A 15,061-nucleotide genomic window follows, 5' to 3' on the forward strand; every position below is an offset into this window, starting at 1 on the left:
AAAATATTAAATGAAAATCTAATTTATTAATTGCAGTATTAATAACAAAGGAGTGTCAGATCATTCGAACAGAGCACGGAGAGTGCCTTCCCTTGCTAAATAGGAACACTTTGTTTAGTATCATTGAAAGCAGACAATTATGGAAGAAAGAGGTTTTGAAGTCAAGTTTTTAAATAAGTTTAAAATGTTGATGTTTCACAGAGTAAGCTACATAATGCTAAGTGAAACTCGATTTGTGTGACTGAGAGAGAGAGACTGGATAAAAGGAGTAACTTGATTAAGAAATTTCTTTGCGCACTAGTGATACATTTTACCTTCCTAAGAAAAATCAAATATTGCTGTCACAAGGAAAATCACATAATGTACTTTGAAATAAGATAAAATTTCCAATTATCTGAAAACTTTGTATATTTCAAAGTAAACTCTGAGCTAATGTTCACTTAAATTTTGGTATTACTTGGAGTGCATTTTAATTTTTTACTTGTTTGAATGTTTCCAGACAGAGATATGGAGTCCTCAGCAGTGATTCCTTTTCCTCTTCTGATGATGATGAGGATTTTGAAATACAGAAGAAGAAGAGAAATTTAAGGAGGTTAATGAAATTAGTGAATAGGGGAGGGAGGAGTGTACCTGGGAGGACTTTGCATATGCCTAATTATGAAGTGTTGCCATCTTCATATTGTACCTTTTCAAAATTATCATACCTGTTGGTATTGACAACTGTAATTGGAGTCTCTTAAACCGGATTTTTAGGATTGACTTTTAATAAGAAATTTAATTTCCAGGTGGGGATGGGAGGAAACTTAGAGATACACACGTTGATGTATTTTCTTGATGTAAAACTTCATTGCTGCTGTGTTTTGCTGTTGTTTCAAAGCGAAAACCACTATAAGAGAAAACAGGGGAAATAAATTTTGTTACTTAACAAATGTTCTTGGAATATTAATTTAATAACAGTCTAGCAAATGGATTTTCAGCCTGACATCTTTGTGTATCTTCTGGCACACACATTCCAAAGTCCTCAGGAAAGCCCAGGAGTTGTGGGCAGCCTTTATAATGTTAACACCCACTGATATAAGTGTTCTGGGCTGTAACTTTTTGAAGGTAAAAGCTAAAACGATTTGAAAGATGTCAGTGTGTTTGGGAAGGGGAGGAATTCTTCCATCATAATAATCGTGGTCAGTCCATGGCCTCCACATATGGAATAATTGTTCTAAGCTTGAATTCCGATATGTGCTGTGTTAACTGGCTTGGATATTCATAAGTGGTAATGTTAAAATAATTAACTCAGTTTAATGTCTGGAGAGACAATTTTCTTTTATCTACTCATAGCCATTAAATGTAAAACACTGGAATGAGTATTTACCTATTTAGGAAGTTTATGCTGATTTATAAGGTCTTCTGCATTCACTTGCTGCCTTTAGAAAATCAAAAACCTTCTATCTGCATTTTAAGTTAGAAAGCACCTTTTTTCCTCAATTCAAATTAGATCTCTTCTGGTCAGCTTTCAGAAGTGTGCCTCAACAGGAGTTGACAAGGATACCATGAAAACTGGAGGAAGTCTGGCTGACATGGAACAAATGCAAATAGATGGTTCAGTAAGTATTTTTTATTAATTGAGACAGTGAGACATTTGCAGTATTTATGAAAGCTACCAGTAATGGGCCATCTATAACTCCCTTGAGTTTTCTCTCAAGCTTCTCATGGAACCTTATCAAGGCTGCAGCTTTCTTTAACATATAAATGTATTCTGTTGACTTCATCTTTAGGTACAGTTTGATGGCGTGGGTGGTCTTTCTGACCACATTTCATCTTTAAAAGAGATGGTCATTTTTCCATTGCTTTATCCTGAAATCTTTGAGAGATTGAAAATTGAACCTCCAAGGTAACAGACACTGTTTAAAACTCTTAAGTTCTAATTAACGTATTTTCAGGAGAATTAAGCTGGGGCATCAATATGTTTTCATGCTTCCAAATTCTCAGCAGTTGATTTTTTTTTCAACAGTAGTAAAACGTAATTTAAAAAAAATTTGGTAGAATCCAGTATATATGTTGGCCCAAAGATTTACTGCATGGTGAGACCATCCTTTCAAAGTGTCTTGCCTTTCAAAGGCAGAGTTGGGGATTTTTTCTTTATAGCTCTAAATGGAAGTGGACTTGATTGGTTTGTAAGCAGGAAGTACTTTCTACTCAAAGTCAAGTGTTTGTTTAGTGAAAGTCCACTTGTCTCTGCCACCAACTCTTTTTTATTTTCAAGTTCTCAAGTATCACTTTTGCAACTGATAGGATATGCAGCTAGAAACTTGCAGTGTTTGTTGTACTTGAGCTAAAATAAAAATTTGTCCTCTTTTTACAGAGCTAAGTGGCTTCTGTGTTACAAAAAAATACCAGTGTTTTACTTGTTAGCTTTATATATTCTTGGTCAACAAAACTCAGTCATGGCATATTGAACTAGGACCTAAAATTCTTTGCCTTCAGTAACTTAAAAAGTATTTCAAAATAGAAAGAAAATGTTTCTGTGCTTTGCTTCTTCATTAATTGAAATTCTTTTTTGAAGCAGCAGTGCTTTTCTAGATGATGTAAATGCAGAAATGCAGAATATCTTTCCAGCTTTAGAATACTTTTTCCTTTATCACCATCAAAGAGAAGCCAATTCCAGTAACTCAAAGCTTTTTAAAGGGGAATAAAATGTTTTACTATAAAACCTCGACTTATTTGAAAACAAGAATGAATATGGAGTGCATAATAGACAAATGAACTGATGATTCCTAAGTTAGCCTAGTCTCAGATTCTGCATTGGAAGTTTGTTCTTGTTTGGCTCCAGCCACCCCTGCTGGATTGTCAGAAGTTTTGAAAGTGCCCTTTTGGGATGGTGCGAGCTTTTATCAATGGTTGGTATTTCCTCATTATCTTCTTTACTGATTTTTTGCTGCCTTGGAGAATTGTGCAGGAACATTTTTTACTTTTCTGATACTTCAGCTGTTAGTGTTATCTTCTCCATGAGGTGTTTTGTTTAGGAGAGCAGAGTTGTGTGTTTTAAGGATGGGGTTTGTAAAAGGTGCTTTTCCATGATGTTTTTTTCTTATGTGACTTTTTAATTTTTTTTTTTTTTTTTTTTTTATTGCAGAGGCTGTCTATTCTATGGTCCACCGGGGACAGGAAAGACACTGCTTGCTCGTGCACTTGCTAATGAATGCAGTCAAGGTGACATGAGAGTGACCTTTTTTATGAGAAAAGGTGCTGAGTGCCTGAGTAAATGGATAGGAGAATCTGAACGACAGCTTCGTACATTATTTGAGGAGGTAAGGTTCAAATTTGGCATGTGTTCTGTATGAGTTGGAAATAAATTTCTATGTTCTACTTGTTTTGTCAGCTCCTTTCACTGAAATGGGATTGTCACTGTTTCCTTTTTCAGTGAACTTTTAGGGGTTGAAATCTTGAGATGTATTGGGAAAGGTTAGTAAAGGAAATAATAAAATCCTGCAAAGCACCACCAATACCACCCCCCTCTCGCCCAAAACAACAAACCCAACAACCTCCCAAAAAGTCACAAAAATGTTTCAAGAAGTAAGAGCTGGTGGCTGAAGATCAGAGGGAAAGAGATACAGGCTGAAAGCGGGGTCATTTAAACTGATAACAGAGAGTTGCTTCCAGAACCTGTAACTTAGCTAAGTCCTGTCTCTGTTCTTGTGGTTGCCATGGAGATGTAAAAACTCCTGATGTGGTTTGTTTCTTGTCACCCAGTCTCCTTCAGTTGATATAGGCTGCTGTTTTCTGTTACTCATGCCACTTTACTCTGTGGCCTCAGTTAACAGAGTCTGAAAAATGTAGTTGCCTTTCCAACCATGATGTTTTTAATGCATTTTCTCTTTCAAATAGGGCTGTTTTCCTGATGTCAATATTCCTGTGTTTTCACTGTAGGCCTACCAGATGCGACCTTCAATTATTTTCTTTGACGAGATTGATGCTCTGGCTCCTGTACGGTCCAGTAAACAAGACCAAATTCATAGGTAGGATATGTTTTGTATCTACATAGAAGCTGCTTGATATTTTTGAAAAAGAGATGGCAACTTATTTAACTTCAAGTGACACATTCATTTTTCCTAAAAATTAGTAATTCCATGCAAATGAATCTCAGATTTTTAAACAGTAATTGAAAACAGTTTGCTGAGCTTGATATCAGCAAAAGGTCTGTGTTACCTTGCCTGTATTTTATTATGGCTTAAAATGAGTCTTTTGCTAAACAGAATCTCATCAGTAAAAATTTGTCCTTTTTGAGCGATCATTGGACAAGGTTATGTGTAACTGAACAAAATTTACTTAGCTGGTGAATGAAAACCATATTTTTCTGTTAGCTCTATTGTGGGGACACTTCTGGCACTTATGGATGGCTTAGCCAGCAGAGGAGAGGTTGTGGTGATAGGAGCCACCAACAGACTGGATTCTATAGATCCTGCTTTGCGAAGACCTGGGCGCTTTGAACGAGAATTCCGCTTCAGTTTGCCAAACAAAGAGGTCAGAACTTCAAATCAACCTTGCACTTCCGTGGCAAAGTCCATCTTCATGACAAATCCCTGTAATAAGGCAGCATTGTGCTGCAGTGCAAGTCTACATCTGTAGTGTACAGTTTGAACAAAACTATTGGGAGACAAAAAGGGACATTGGGGAAATTGCATTGTAGTGTACAGGGCAGACCTGGCACTGAGTATATATGATTAGGGTGATTTCAACAAGTAGTTGATTCTCTACTTAGTTTTGGTTTCTCTGTGACTGGTGAAGAAAATGGGATGCTGATAGTAACTGAAATGTTTAAGAATGGGTATATTAATTAGTTTTAAACTACCTCTCTAGCATCTTGAAATCAAAAGAAAGGGTGAGAGAATGCCTCCTTGGTAGCAAAAACTTTGATCAAGGCTGATGCTAGAGCAAATTAAATATGTTGGGATCTTACTGGAAGTTATTGACAGGGACTTGGACAAAAATGTGAAGGATACTGCCCAGGTGCAGGGCTTGGGAAGCTTCCAGTTCAATGACATTAGTTAAGCAATATAAAAATGGGTAAAATAAAAATATTGAAAGGTGGGAGATAGCATGCAAAATAGATAGATTGTGTTTTCTCACTGGCTATCTCTGATATTTCTTATCACTTCTTGGAAAAAGGACGAATTTTATTGGATTAAAAGCTAGTAAAAGTGCACAAATATTTTTCTCCAGTTTTCATCTGCTCTCAGGAAGAGGAGATGAGATGCCATTAAAAAGATCTAATACATGATTCTCTACTGTGATAGAGTTCTAGAAATATGCCATAATTAATCTGTGTGCTAAAAGTTTCCTGAAATTTTACTTAATTTGAGAGAATTTTCTTGGATGAAACACTGCAGATAAAGATTTTACAATGATTTTTTCTTTGGAATCATTGGGTCTCACGCTTGGGAAAACTCACTTATATGGTACATGTAAATGCCTTTTACTTTACTGCAGCCCTCAGCAAGAGTTTAATGTAACAAGTTCAGAATTCTTAAATTTCCTTCTTGAAGAAGCAGACAGTGTATTAATAATTGACCTTTAAAATACTAAAAGGTTCAGCAGATAAGAAAAGCATTTGTATTGGTATAAGGGATTTCGTGGGTTTGTGTTGTCATTGTTCTTTTAAGAGAAAACTTAGGGCAAACTGAAATGCAACTGTTTCCAGGCAAGAAAAGAAATTTTCAAAATTCACACACGAGACTGGAAGCCGAAGCCATCGGACCACTTGCTTGAAGAGCTGGCTGAAGAATGTGTTGGTGAGCTTGAAAACTGTGGGTTGCCACATGTGGCTTGAGTCCTAGGGAACCTGAGCTTGTAGCAGGCAGCACTAGAGCCCTTGTACCTTGTGGCAGAGGGAGGCAGTGAGGAGACACTCGGCATGGGAGCAAATTTAGGCACTGCTTTCAATTTTCTTTTTGTCTCTCAGAACATTGAATGGGTTTGTGACATCTTTCCCAGGAACGAAGTTTTGAGCAGCAGGCTGCTGCCTAAGTGCAGGATATTAGGCTGTGAGGCATGTAACAACTTTTCTGTGGTGCAGTAACTCTTTAAATTGTCTCTTAGCCTGGTAATTTTTGGCTGCATACAAAGTCTTTCAGTGTTGCCCTTTAGAAGTATTGGCCTTGAATTCTGTTTTGTCTGAGATTGGCATAACATTTGATTCCTGTTTTGTTTATTAGGATACTGTGGTGCTGATATTAAAGCCTTATGTGCCGAAACTGGTCTCTGTGCTTTGCGGCATCGCTATCCTCAGCTATACGAAAGCAGACAGAGACTGCAGATAAACATGGATTCAATTAAAATAAAAGCAAATGATTTTTCCATGGCCATGCAGAAGACTGTTCCAGCTTCACGGAGGGCTGTGCCTTCCCCTGGGCAAGCACTATCAGCTATTTCAAAGCCACTGTTAGAAGACACACTGGAAAGGATTTTACAAACTTTGCAGAGAGTATTTCCCCATGCTGAGCTTGCACTAAAGAAGGACCAACAGCAAGGTAGAACATCTACATCCACTTGTTTTAAAATCTGCCAGAGCAAAAGCTTGTGATCTGGGCAATCAACATATGCAAATGTACTCAGCTGCACTAGCAGGATAATTTTATAATTTGTGTGTGCCCAGTGCTGGGTGGGAGCTGTGAGTGACATGCAAGAGCAGTCGAGAACTACTCATTCTCTGCTGGAGGACCCTGTTTCTGACAGGAGCTAACATCACATTTATCGCTTGCAGAGAGGAATCTAAGCTTTAAATTATTAGCACCTCTTCAAATAAATGTTTAAAGCAGGAGAAATGTTTTTCAAGTGTCTGGGAGCTACATAAGTTGTTCCTAACCATCTTTATTCTAAGGAGAAAAACTCACAAGTTTTTGTCAACAGCGAGATAATACCTGATGCAAATCATGGGACATAGGACAGCTTTGTAGAGACTTGTGCATTCTCCTTTGATTTGTGGTAGAATGAACTCTTCAGGAAATAGCATTCAAAGGATGAAAGACAAGAGAAGTGTTTTTCAGCACCGATTTTGAAGGTGTATTAATGCAAGACAGAGATGGATTATGCAGGAAAGTTAACAACCCTCTCTTCTCTTTAAATCCTATTTTAGGAAATTATGTGATTGACAGTGATGAGGAATCACCATCAATCTCTGAAGAGAAGCAGACTCATAAAACATGTGATCACAAGAAGGCAGAATTCCTCACTTTCAGCAGGTACGTTTGTCCCTGTTATGGCTCTGTTTTTAAGACAGCTGAGTGTGTAAACTGTTTGGTGTGAGGGATGCTAGATGAAGGAGCTGAGTGTGTGTGGGGTGATCAATGTTTGCCAGACATAAGTGTGAAGAAGGTTCAGCTGGTTACTCCTGTTCTGAGTACATTGCCCTGACCCATCAAACGGAACTGTTGTGTGGGTATTTGGCTGGACAGTTTCTGGGATTTAAGAACTATTACTTAAGCCGGCCAAAAGAGTAGCAGATGTGCTGGGGACTGGCAGGATTTCTAGCAGAGGCAGAGTACCAGTTTGTGAGAAAGTAGGCCTTGATAGTTTTCCTGTTCACGGACCAGCTTATTATTTTGTGGAACGGGGAGAGTATTTCCAAACAAGGTGTATAGGAAAAAACTTTAATGTCTGTTTTCCTATTAATCACTCATTTTTAAACTTGTTTTCTACTTAATGCTGTAGAAATCCTCGTGACCAGCCAACGTCTTACAGGCCACGCTTCTTACTAATTGAAGAGCCAGGATCTGGGCAAGCTTCTGATTTGGCAGCTGCAGTAATACATTCCCTGGAAAAGTTTCCAATTTATTCACTAGATACACCAACTTTGTTTGCTAGCACATTACCAGATGAGACATGTGTACAGGTAGCTTTTTTCCTTGTTAGTCTCATAGGATTAGTGTATAAACTAGTGAAGTAAGCAAAAGTCATTGTCAATATAAGTGGCTTGATTGAAATGTGCTGTTTTGTTGACTTTTGTCTGAAAATCCACTTTTCCGATAGAATGACACCACATAAGGATTTTATACATAGCCATGTTATCCATTTGAAATGTAACAGGGAGAATATTACTAGAAGCTCAGGAAGATGGGAATTGCTGCTAATAAACCTCTCTTTGTGGCAAGAAATCCTGCTGATCTGGTGGGATTTAGAAAGTTGTTTTTGTTCCTTCTTAAGAGTCTGTGCTACCAGTAGATGGCTCTGCATCGACCTGACTGCATGTCAAAGCACATTCTGTAGCCTCTTTTTGAATTGTTTGTAGGGCAGCCAAGGTTTTGAGGCAAAGAATTTTTTTCTTTGTTTGGAGTTTTTTTACATATGCAGCTTTTAATGCTGCATTACATGCAGCAAAAGTGTTAAAATTCATGAAATACTTAGATTTGTAACTAGGAAAAGGAAATATAAACAATTTAGTGCTGTTTTGCTTTTTTACTTTTGGGCAGTAAACCCACTTTGTTTTTTGGCATCACTGTATTAAAATATTTGGATCTCTAGTAGCAGCATTTCAGAGCTGTACAAGTTAGGACAGACACATTAGGTGACTGGATACTCATTTGTAACATAGGAGGAGCAAGTCTTTTTCAGATTGTTAATCTGAAGTGGTGCATGGAGAAGTTTGTTGTGTGAAAGGACTGTTCCAGTTCCTTCATGCAGTAGATGTGAGTTGTCTTCTGTGATTGAGGTGCCATCTGTAGGCAGTGGCTTGTGTTTTTTCTAAGCCCACCTTTCGTAATGAGAGGCAGTGAGTGATTTAGCTCTTCAGACAGTCTAAGGACTGGTCACCTCTCATAAAATGTGCTTGAAGTTATGAATTATAGCCAGGCACTTTGTGCTGGGTTAGCCCTCATCTTTTCACATGCACCTTTGTTTGTTCAGCCTGTGCTCCAGTCTGAATTGGGTGTGTGTCCCTTCTGAACTGAAAATGATGTAGCTGCAGTTGTGTAGTGATTTCTCCAGGCAAATACATCTCGCTGAAGAGTTAGCTTTGGGTTTTTTTAAGCACACCACTACATTGGGTGAGGAGTTCTTAGGCTCTTTAGAGTTATTTTATACCTAAGTAGTTTTGAAATCAGGCAGAGATTCAAATCTGTTACTCTCTGCATAAAAATGTCCATATTGGAGTCAAAGTGCAAATTTTACCTGATTATTAAGGAGTCATTTATCAATTTGTCTTCACATCTTGTGTTTATACTTCTTATTTCATAAGGTAGTTTGACTGATATCTAGTTATTTAGTAGTCTGTTGTATGTGGTGGAGTTTTTTTATCCAAAAACCCTTTCATTTTACTAGTTGATGCGAGAAGCTCAGAGATCAGCACCAAGTATCATATATGTCCCACAAATCCCTTCATGGTGGGACACTATTGGAACTACGCTGAGATCTGTTTTTACAACACTACTGCAGAACATCCCAAGGTTTACTCCAGTTTTATTCCTTGCAACATCTAATGTACAACTGAGAGATCTCCCAGAAGAGGTATTTCAGTCAATACTCTTCTTCCTTTGTTACTCAATTTCTTGTTAATTCATAACTCCCTGAAGCATTAGAGTTACATGCCACTCTTAAGCAAATTAGTAGCTGTTACTCAAGCATCCAAACCCAGTCCCTTAAAACTTGCTTAGACAAAACAGTGCTGAAAGCATTTGCCTAGTATTTTCTGAGTAAAAATTGACTTTGATCCAGCTTTTTCTCCCTTCTCACATACTCAAGATTATTAGACAGATGTATGGACTTGCTTCCAACAATGGATTTGGTGGCTTCAAGGTGGTGAGCTGTGTCCTTAGTGAAGAGTGTGGTGCTTGAAAAGTAGCTAGGAAAGAAAGACTGTTTTTCTGAAAACATTTTTACTGAAAAGTCAGATATATTTTTGCTGAAAAAATACAGAGCTCACAGTGTTATTGATGGAATGTCATTTCAAATGTAAGTTATTAAAAAAAAATTGCTTCCTTTCATCGAGGTGAGAACTCAACATATTAGAAAGCTAAGTTTCAGTTTCTGTTTAAGCAACTTGGAAATCAATTTTTAGGTGTATTCTTTAACAAAATTCCTCAAGAAGACATGCTAAGTGTTGTAGACATGTGAAACTGCCCATTAAAGGAAGGTGTTCAAAATGTGAATGTGTTGCTCAGATTATTTTGTCTGAGTAACAGAAGTTTTCATACTGTTAATAACTGCCTTCTAAAATAAAGATTGAAATCCCTTCCGTAATTTTTGGTAGTAGAAATAGAAAAATGGAGTACAACTTGGAAGTATTCAAATTGAGACACTTCATTTAAATTATTTGAAAATAAAATCAGAGAAAGCCCAATCACCTTACTAAAAAGCCAGCACTTTTCCTCTGAGCCTTGCCATTTTCCCTCTGTAGCTGCCATAAAGATTCAAGCCAAAGGACAGCAAGGCACATAAATGGAAAATAAGCAGCCTTTGAGATGGTAAATCCCCAATCACTCCTTTCTCAGTTGTTTATCATTCAGTTTCTTTGTGGAGCTTAAAATCTAGAATGTGATCCTTAGAGAAGGCACTTGAAATTGCCATGCTATAAAAACCTAGTCTTTTAAGGCCACAAAGATAACTGTTAATTTATAGTCTTGTCCAGATAAGTATTCAGTTTAGTTCAGAGAGGTACTAATTTTTTTGGAAGAGAATATAAGAAGTGTGCATGGCCTTGTATAACTAAAGTATATTTTCTCTTCATGCCTTAGATAAAAGCATTGTTTAATAATGAATATGAAGAAGTTTTCAGAATCCCGCGTCCAACCTGTGCTGAGAGAAGACGTTTTTTTGAGGACTTAGTTATGAAGCAAGCTGCTCAACCTCCTGCATTAAAAACCAATACAAGTGAGGAGGATGTTCTACATATAATACTTTGTTAACTCTACGTTAACAGTTAATACAGTATTTGCTTGGTGATCATTTTCTATCAATGAATGTGCTTGTATATGAGTACCATCAATTAACTACAACTTTCTGATTCAATTAAGCTTGCCAGCCTTTGGAAGTGCTGCCTGTAGCACCACCACCTAAGCCTCGAAAGCTGACGGAGGAAGAAATAAGGCAGTTGGAAGAGCAGGAAGAGGATACGTTGCGTGAACTCAGGATTTACTTAAGAGATGTGGCTCAAAGACTTGTCATTGACAAACGTTTCAAAGTATTTACAAAGCCCATTGTCTCAGAGGAGGTTAGTATTTACTTATAATGCCTTTATAACTGTGTGTATTCATAATTCCTCTGTGTTTATGTTTCTTGGTGTTCTTGTGCTCTTTCTAGGAAGGTTTGTCTTTCATGTTAGGACCATACTATTCTGATTTTCTAAGAAGAAAGAAATGAATTTTGTTTTTACTTGACTCCTTGAGACTCTCAAATGTTTATTATTTGAGTATTCATTGAAAGCCCTATGTTCTTTCTAAAAGGTCTTTAAAACTTTAGAATGTTTCAGTTAGAAGGGATCTACAATGAAGGTCTAGTACAAGTGCCAGTTACACCAAATGCCGACACAATTTGCCCATGGAAAGGTTTGGATACATAGGTATGTTACAGCACTAAAAAGCAGAGGGATCACTTTATATTTATAAAAATACCTAAACAGCTGCTTTAATAAAGTCTAAAGCTCTTCGATTAAGTAGTTTCTGAGAGCAGGAGTAGAAGCAGCAGTTTGTCAAATAAATTTTCAGATACTATTCCAGTTTCATCTGGGGCTTTCCTCAGTACATAATCCACCATAAAGGCTGCATGTTTTTTCTTGCTCCCATACACTTCTCATTGAATGTTTTTCCTTGCTCCCATACACTTCCCATTGAATTTATTGAATAAGTCTCTGCCAGGGGCATGTACTTCAAAGTCAATTGTAGTTTTAAGATAGCTGTGCATTTCAGCGAAGTCCCATTCCCCTAAGCATCCACTCACTTGTCTTTTTCTTTCCTTGTAGTTTCCAAGGTGTGAATAACCTATAAACATATAGATCATCTAAAGTAGTCATTAGGCTCCTTTTAAGCTCTGAGTAAAGAAATTGACATTTCTGGGTCCAGTTATCTCATTCTAGAGTGGATGCATAGGACAGGTGCTTTCAAAGGTGCAAATCCTGCAGTTTTTTTCTTGCTGCCAACAACAAAGATAATCCAAGATGACATTACTGAGAAAGGTTTCTCTGCTGTGATTTTCTAAAAAGAAGTGAAATGCATCCTGCCAGTTCCCCTCTCTGGTCCACACATGCTTCTGACCATCCCGCTTCTTTTTTCCCTCTCTCTTGGTCTGTCTCTTCAAAGACACCTGAAATACCTTTTCTATTTTCAAGAAGCTGGTTATTTTCTGCATCTTTGAGGGTGTTATAAATATTTGGGGCTTTTATAAAGTCCTTTATTTGACTTTATGAAAGTCATTAATTTTTGTAGCTTAAATCTCAGAGCATGCATATTTAATTTGTAGGCACCCAATTACAAGGACACCATTAAACAGCCCATGGACCTCTTGACAGTTCTCTCCAAGATTGACATGCACCAGTACTTAACTGCAAGAGATTTTCTAAAGGACATCGATCTAATCTGTAGCAATGCTTTAGAGTACAAACCAAATAAAGGGCCTGCAGGTATGGGTGTATTTTTATGCCTAATTTGGAAAAATTTCAGATGTATAAATTGATAGATTTTGTCTGTGGAAATTTAGTAATCCCACAGTGGATATGGTATCAGATAAATTTAAAGAACCCCATTAGACAATTTTAAACAACCCCAGAGAGCATTTCTTGCCAGGTTGTAAATGTTTTAGTATCAAATATACTGTTTGGGTATGGAATTGTGATAGATGTGTTCATTGATAACTAGTACTTTCTCTTAAATAATAACTTTTCTGGTTTTATGCTGAAAATACAGACTGAGATAGTCTTTCAGAACCTGCATATGAAAAAAGAAAAATCATTCTAATTAACCAAAATAAAGAGTTTCATTGACTGAGTTTGGTGGAAAATGCTCAGTTCTGGCTGTAAAAATTTCAGATCATTTCCTGAGGCACAAAGCTTGTACTTTGAGTGATACTGCATATTCCATAGTGAGGAATGAAATGGATGAAGGTTTTGAGCAACGCTGCCAAAAAATTAAAGACTCTCGTAAGGAAAGAGGTATGTTTTTTGATGCTCAGGATTTTAAGACTTGTCTCATGCTTTGTAACCAGCCACACAAGACCCAATTCTTTGCACTGCGGGTGTGAGAAAGCAAACCCAAAGTGTAATGAGAAATGGAAGATGCCCACAGCACCTGTGGATGCCAGTGCCTCCTGCTCTAATGGCAAGTTGCATTTTATTCAGTCTTTTTTGGAGAAGTTGCTAAAGTCACTGCTACCTTCTCTGTTTCTGTGGCCTAAAAGCAGGTTCCTGTGATGCTTGGTTCTTCATGTCAGAGGCATTGAATTTTTCATTATGCTGCTTCAAATTGTGGGGTAAATCCTGAGGTCTTTCATTCAGTATGGTTCTGAAATTAATTGCACTGGCTGCATGGCATTGTAAGAGCCTGGCCTTGATGTCACAACTGGCATTTAATGGCACCTACATCTTGAAGTTCAAAACATTGTCTGTGTCTGTTTTGAATATTTAACTAGTTTTCAGTTACATGAAACAATGTTTTTCCCTTCTCTGCCTATAATATATCTAATAGAGAACTGATCTCATTAACTTGCAACTTTTCCTCTAGACACACGTAGGGAGATGGTACTGAAGCTCCTGTGGTTATTTTCCTTGTAAGATGCTGCTGCTGTGTTTTGAAGAAAGAACTGCTTTGGGAATGTTTTGGATTACATTTTTTTTTGGTATTTCTTTGTAGATAAGTCAAAAAGAAAATGCAAAATGAAGGAAGACTCTTCAAGTGTCTCAGTAAAGAGGGAGAATGTTCAGTTTGTATCCTCCCAGGACGGTCCCATGGAAGAACATGAAAATGTACTTCAAGAACAAGAGAAAAATGTGACAGAAAATGAAAGTGTGAGAGTGACCCTTGTGGCTGAATCCCCTGCTGGAGAAAAGAGTGTCATGCTTCCTGAATGTTCAGACCTAAGAGAGGAGAGTGAAATGCCAGATTGCCAAATAGCCAGAACTGTTGAAGATGCAGGTTCAAGTGGTAAGTGAAAGGTCAAACAGGTAATTTAGCTCCTTTTGATTCTTGAGGAGGGTTACACTATTTATTAGGTTTTAGCCTTCTTGAATTTCATTCTGTTACTTTTGTGTGTCTCTCAAATCAACACACAGTGTTCCTTGCATAATGATGTTGTTCCTGTAGTTACATTGGCTACAGCCATGGTTTTTTACATTGGCTGGTTGTTTTTTTTTTATTCTAGTTTTTTTTTCAAATGCTATCAAATTGTACAAGTTTCTTCCCAGTGATAAGCAGCCTAAGTGTAAACTGTACAGCTGTACTTAAAACAATGTGGACCCAGAGAACCCTGTGGAATAGAAAAATTATGTCCTAATGTTTGGAATGTAAGATGTGTAGATGTGTTTCCTAACCTAAAATTCTACTTTTTTACACCATGTTTGGTTTTTCTAACTTCAGGTTTATTGTGCAGTGCTGCAGTGACAGCATGAATATTTTTTCCTAGTTTTACCCTGCCTTTTTTTCTCTAGTGCTTTTTTTTCATTCCTGAGTTCCTAGTTTTTATGGTGCAGCACTAGAAGGATAGAAGTCAAGCATTTCTCTGTAATAAAAAATGGATAACAATTCTGTCTCTGTGACTGCAGAGGGCTAGTCTTTTCCAGGTACAGGTACTTCACTGATACTGTATTCCAGATAAAGAGAAATCTTAATTTCAAAAATGTGTGTAATTCCAGATTCACAAGTACATCATACAACTTGTGTGGAACATTCTCAGGTGGATGAGCAACTGCGAGTATGTGATGGGGAAGCAAAGAAAATTCACACACAGGGAGTGTCTGTGGATTACTCTGAGCTCAGAGTAAGTCTAATTTCAATTTTGTTGATACTGGAGTAGGATGTTTTCTTGCTACCTGTATGGTTGTCAATTAAGTCACTTGTTAACCAATGTCAATTCAAACAATCAATGAGAGGGA

The 15,061-nt window shown here is 37.4% G+C and overlaps 1 protein-coding gene across 1 annotated transcript; it reads left to right on the forward strand.

The window, feature by feature from the left end:
- Positions 1–494: 494 nt before the first annotated feature.
- On the forward strand, positions 495–13,384 carry LOC128942547 (ATPase family AAA domain-containing protein 2-like; the record flags this gene model as incomplete). The annotated part of the gene is made up of 16 exons (XM_054285096.1): positions 495–592; positions 1,490–1,598; positions 1,770–1,885; positions 3,128–3,302; positions 3,922–4,010; positions 4,356–4,515; positions 5,693–5,783; positions 6,207–6,521; positions 7,073–7,232; positions 7,702–7,882; positions 9,307–9,492; positions 10,719–10,854; positions 10,998–11,194; positions 12,439–12,598; positions 13,004–13,130; positions 13,180–13,384. Coding segments are annotated over 16 exons (2,505 nt in total), but the record flags the coding sequence as incomplete, so codon positions are not given.
- Between the last annotated feature and the right edge of the window lie 1,677 nt (positions 13,385–15,061).

The sequence above is a fragment of the Melozone crissalis genome, unplaced genomic scaffold (assembly GCF_028551555.1).
Source record: "Melozone crissalis strain CALT ecotype California unplaced genomic scaffold, PUWL_Pcris_2 ptg000042l_1, whole genome shotgun sequence".
Lineage (NCBI taxonomy): Eukaryota > Metazoa > Chordata > Aves > Passeriformes > Passerellidae > Melozone > Melozone crissalis.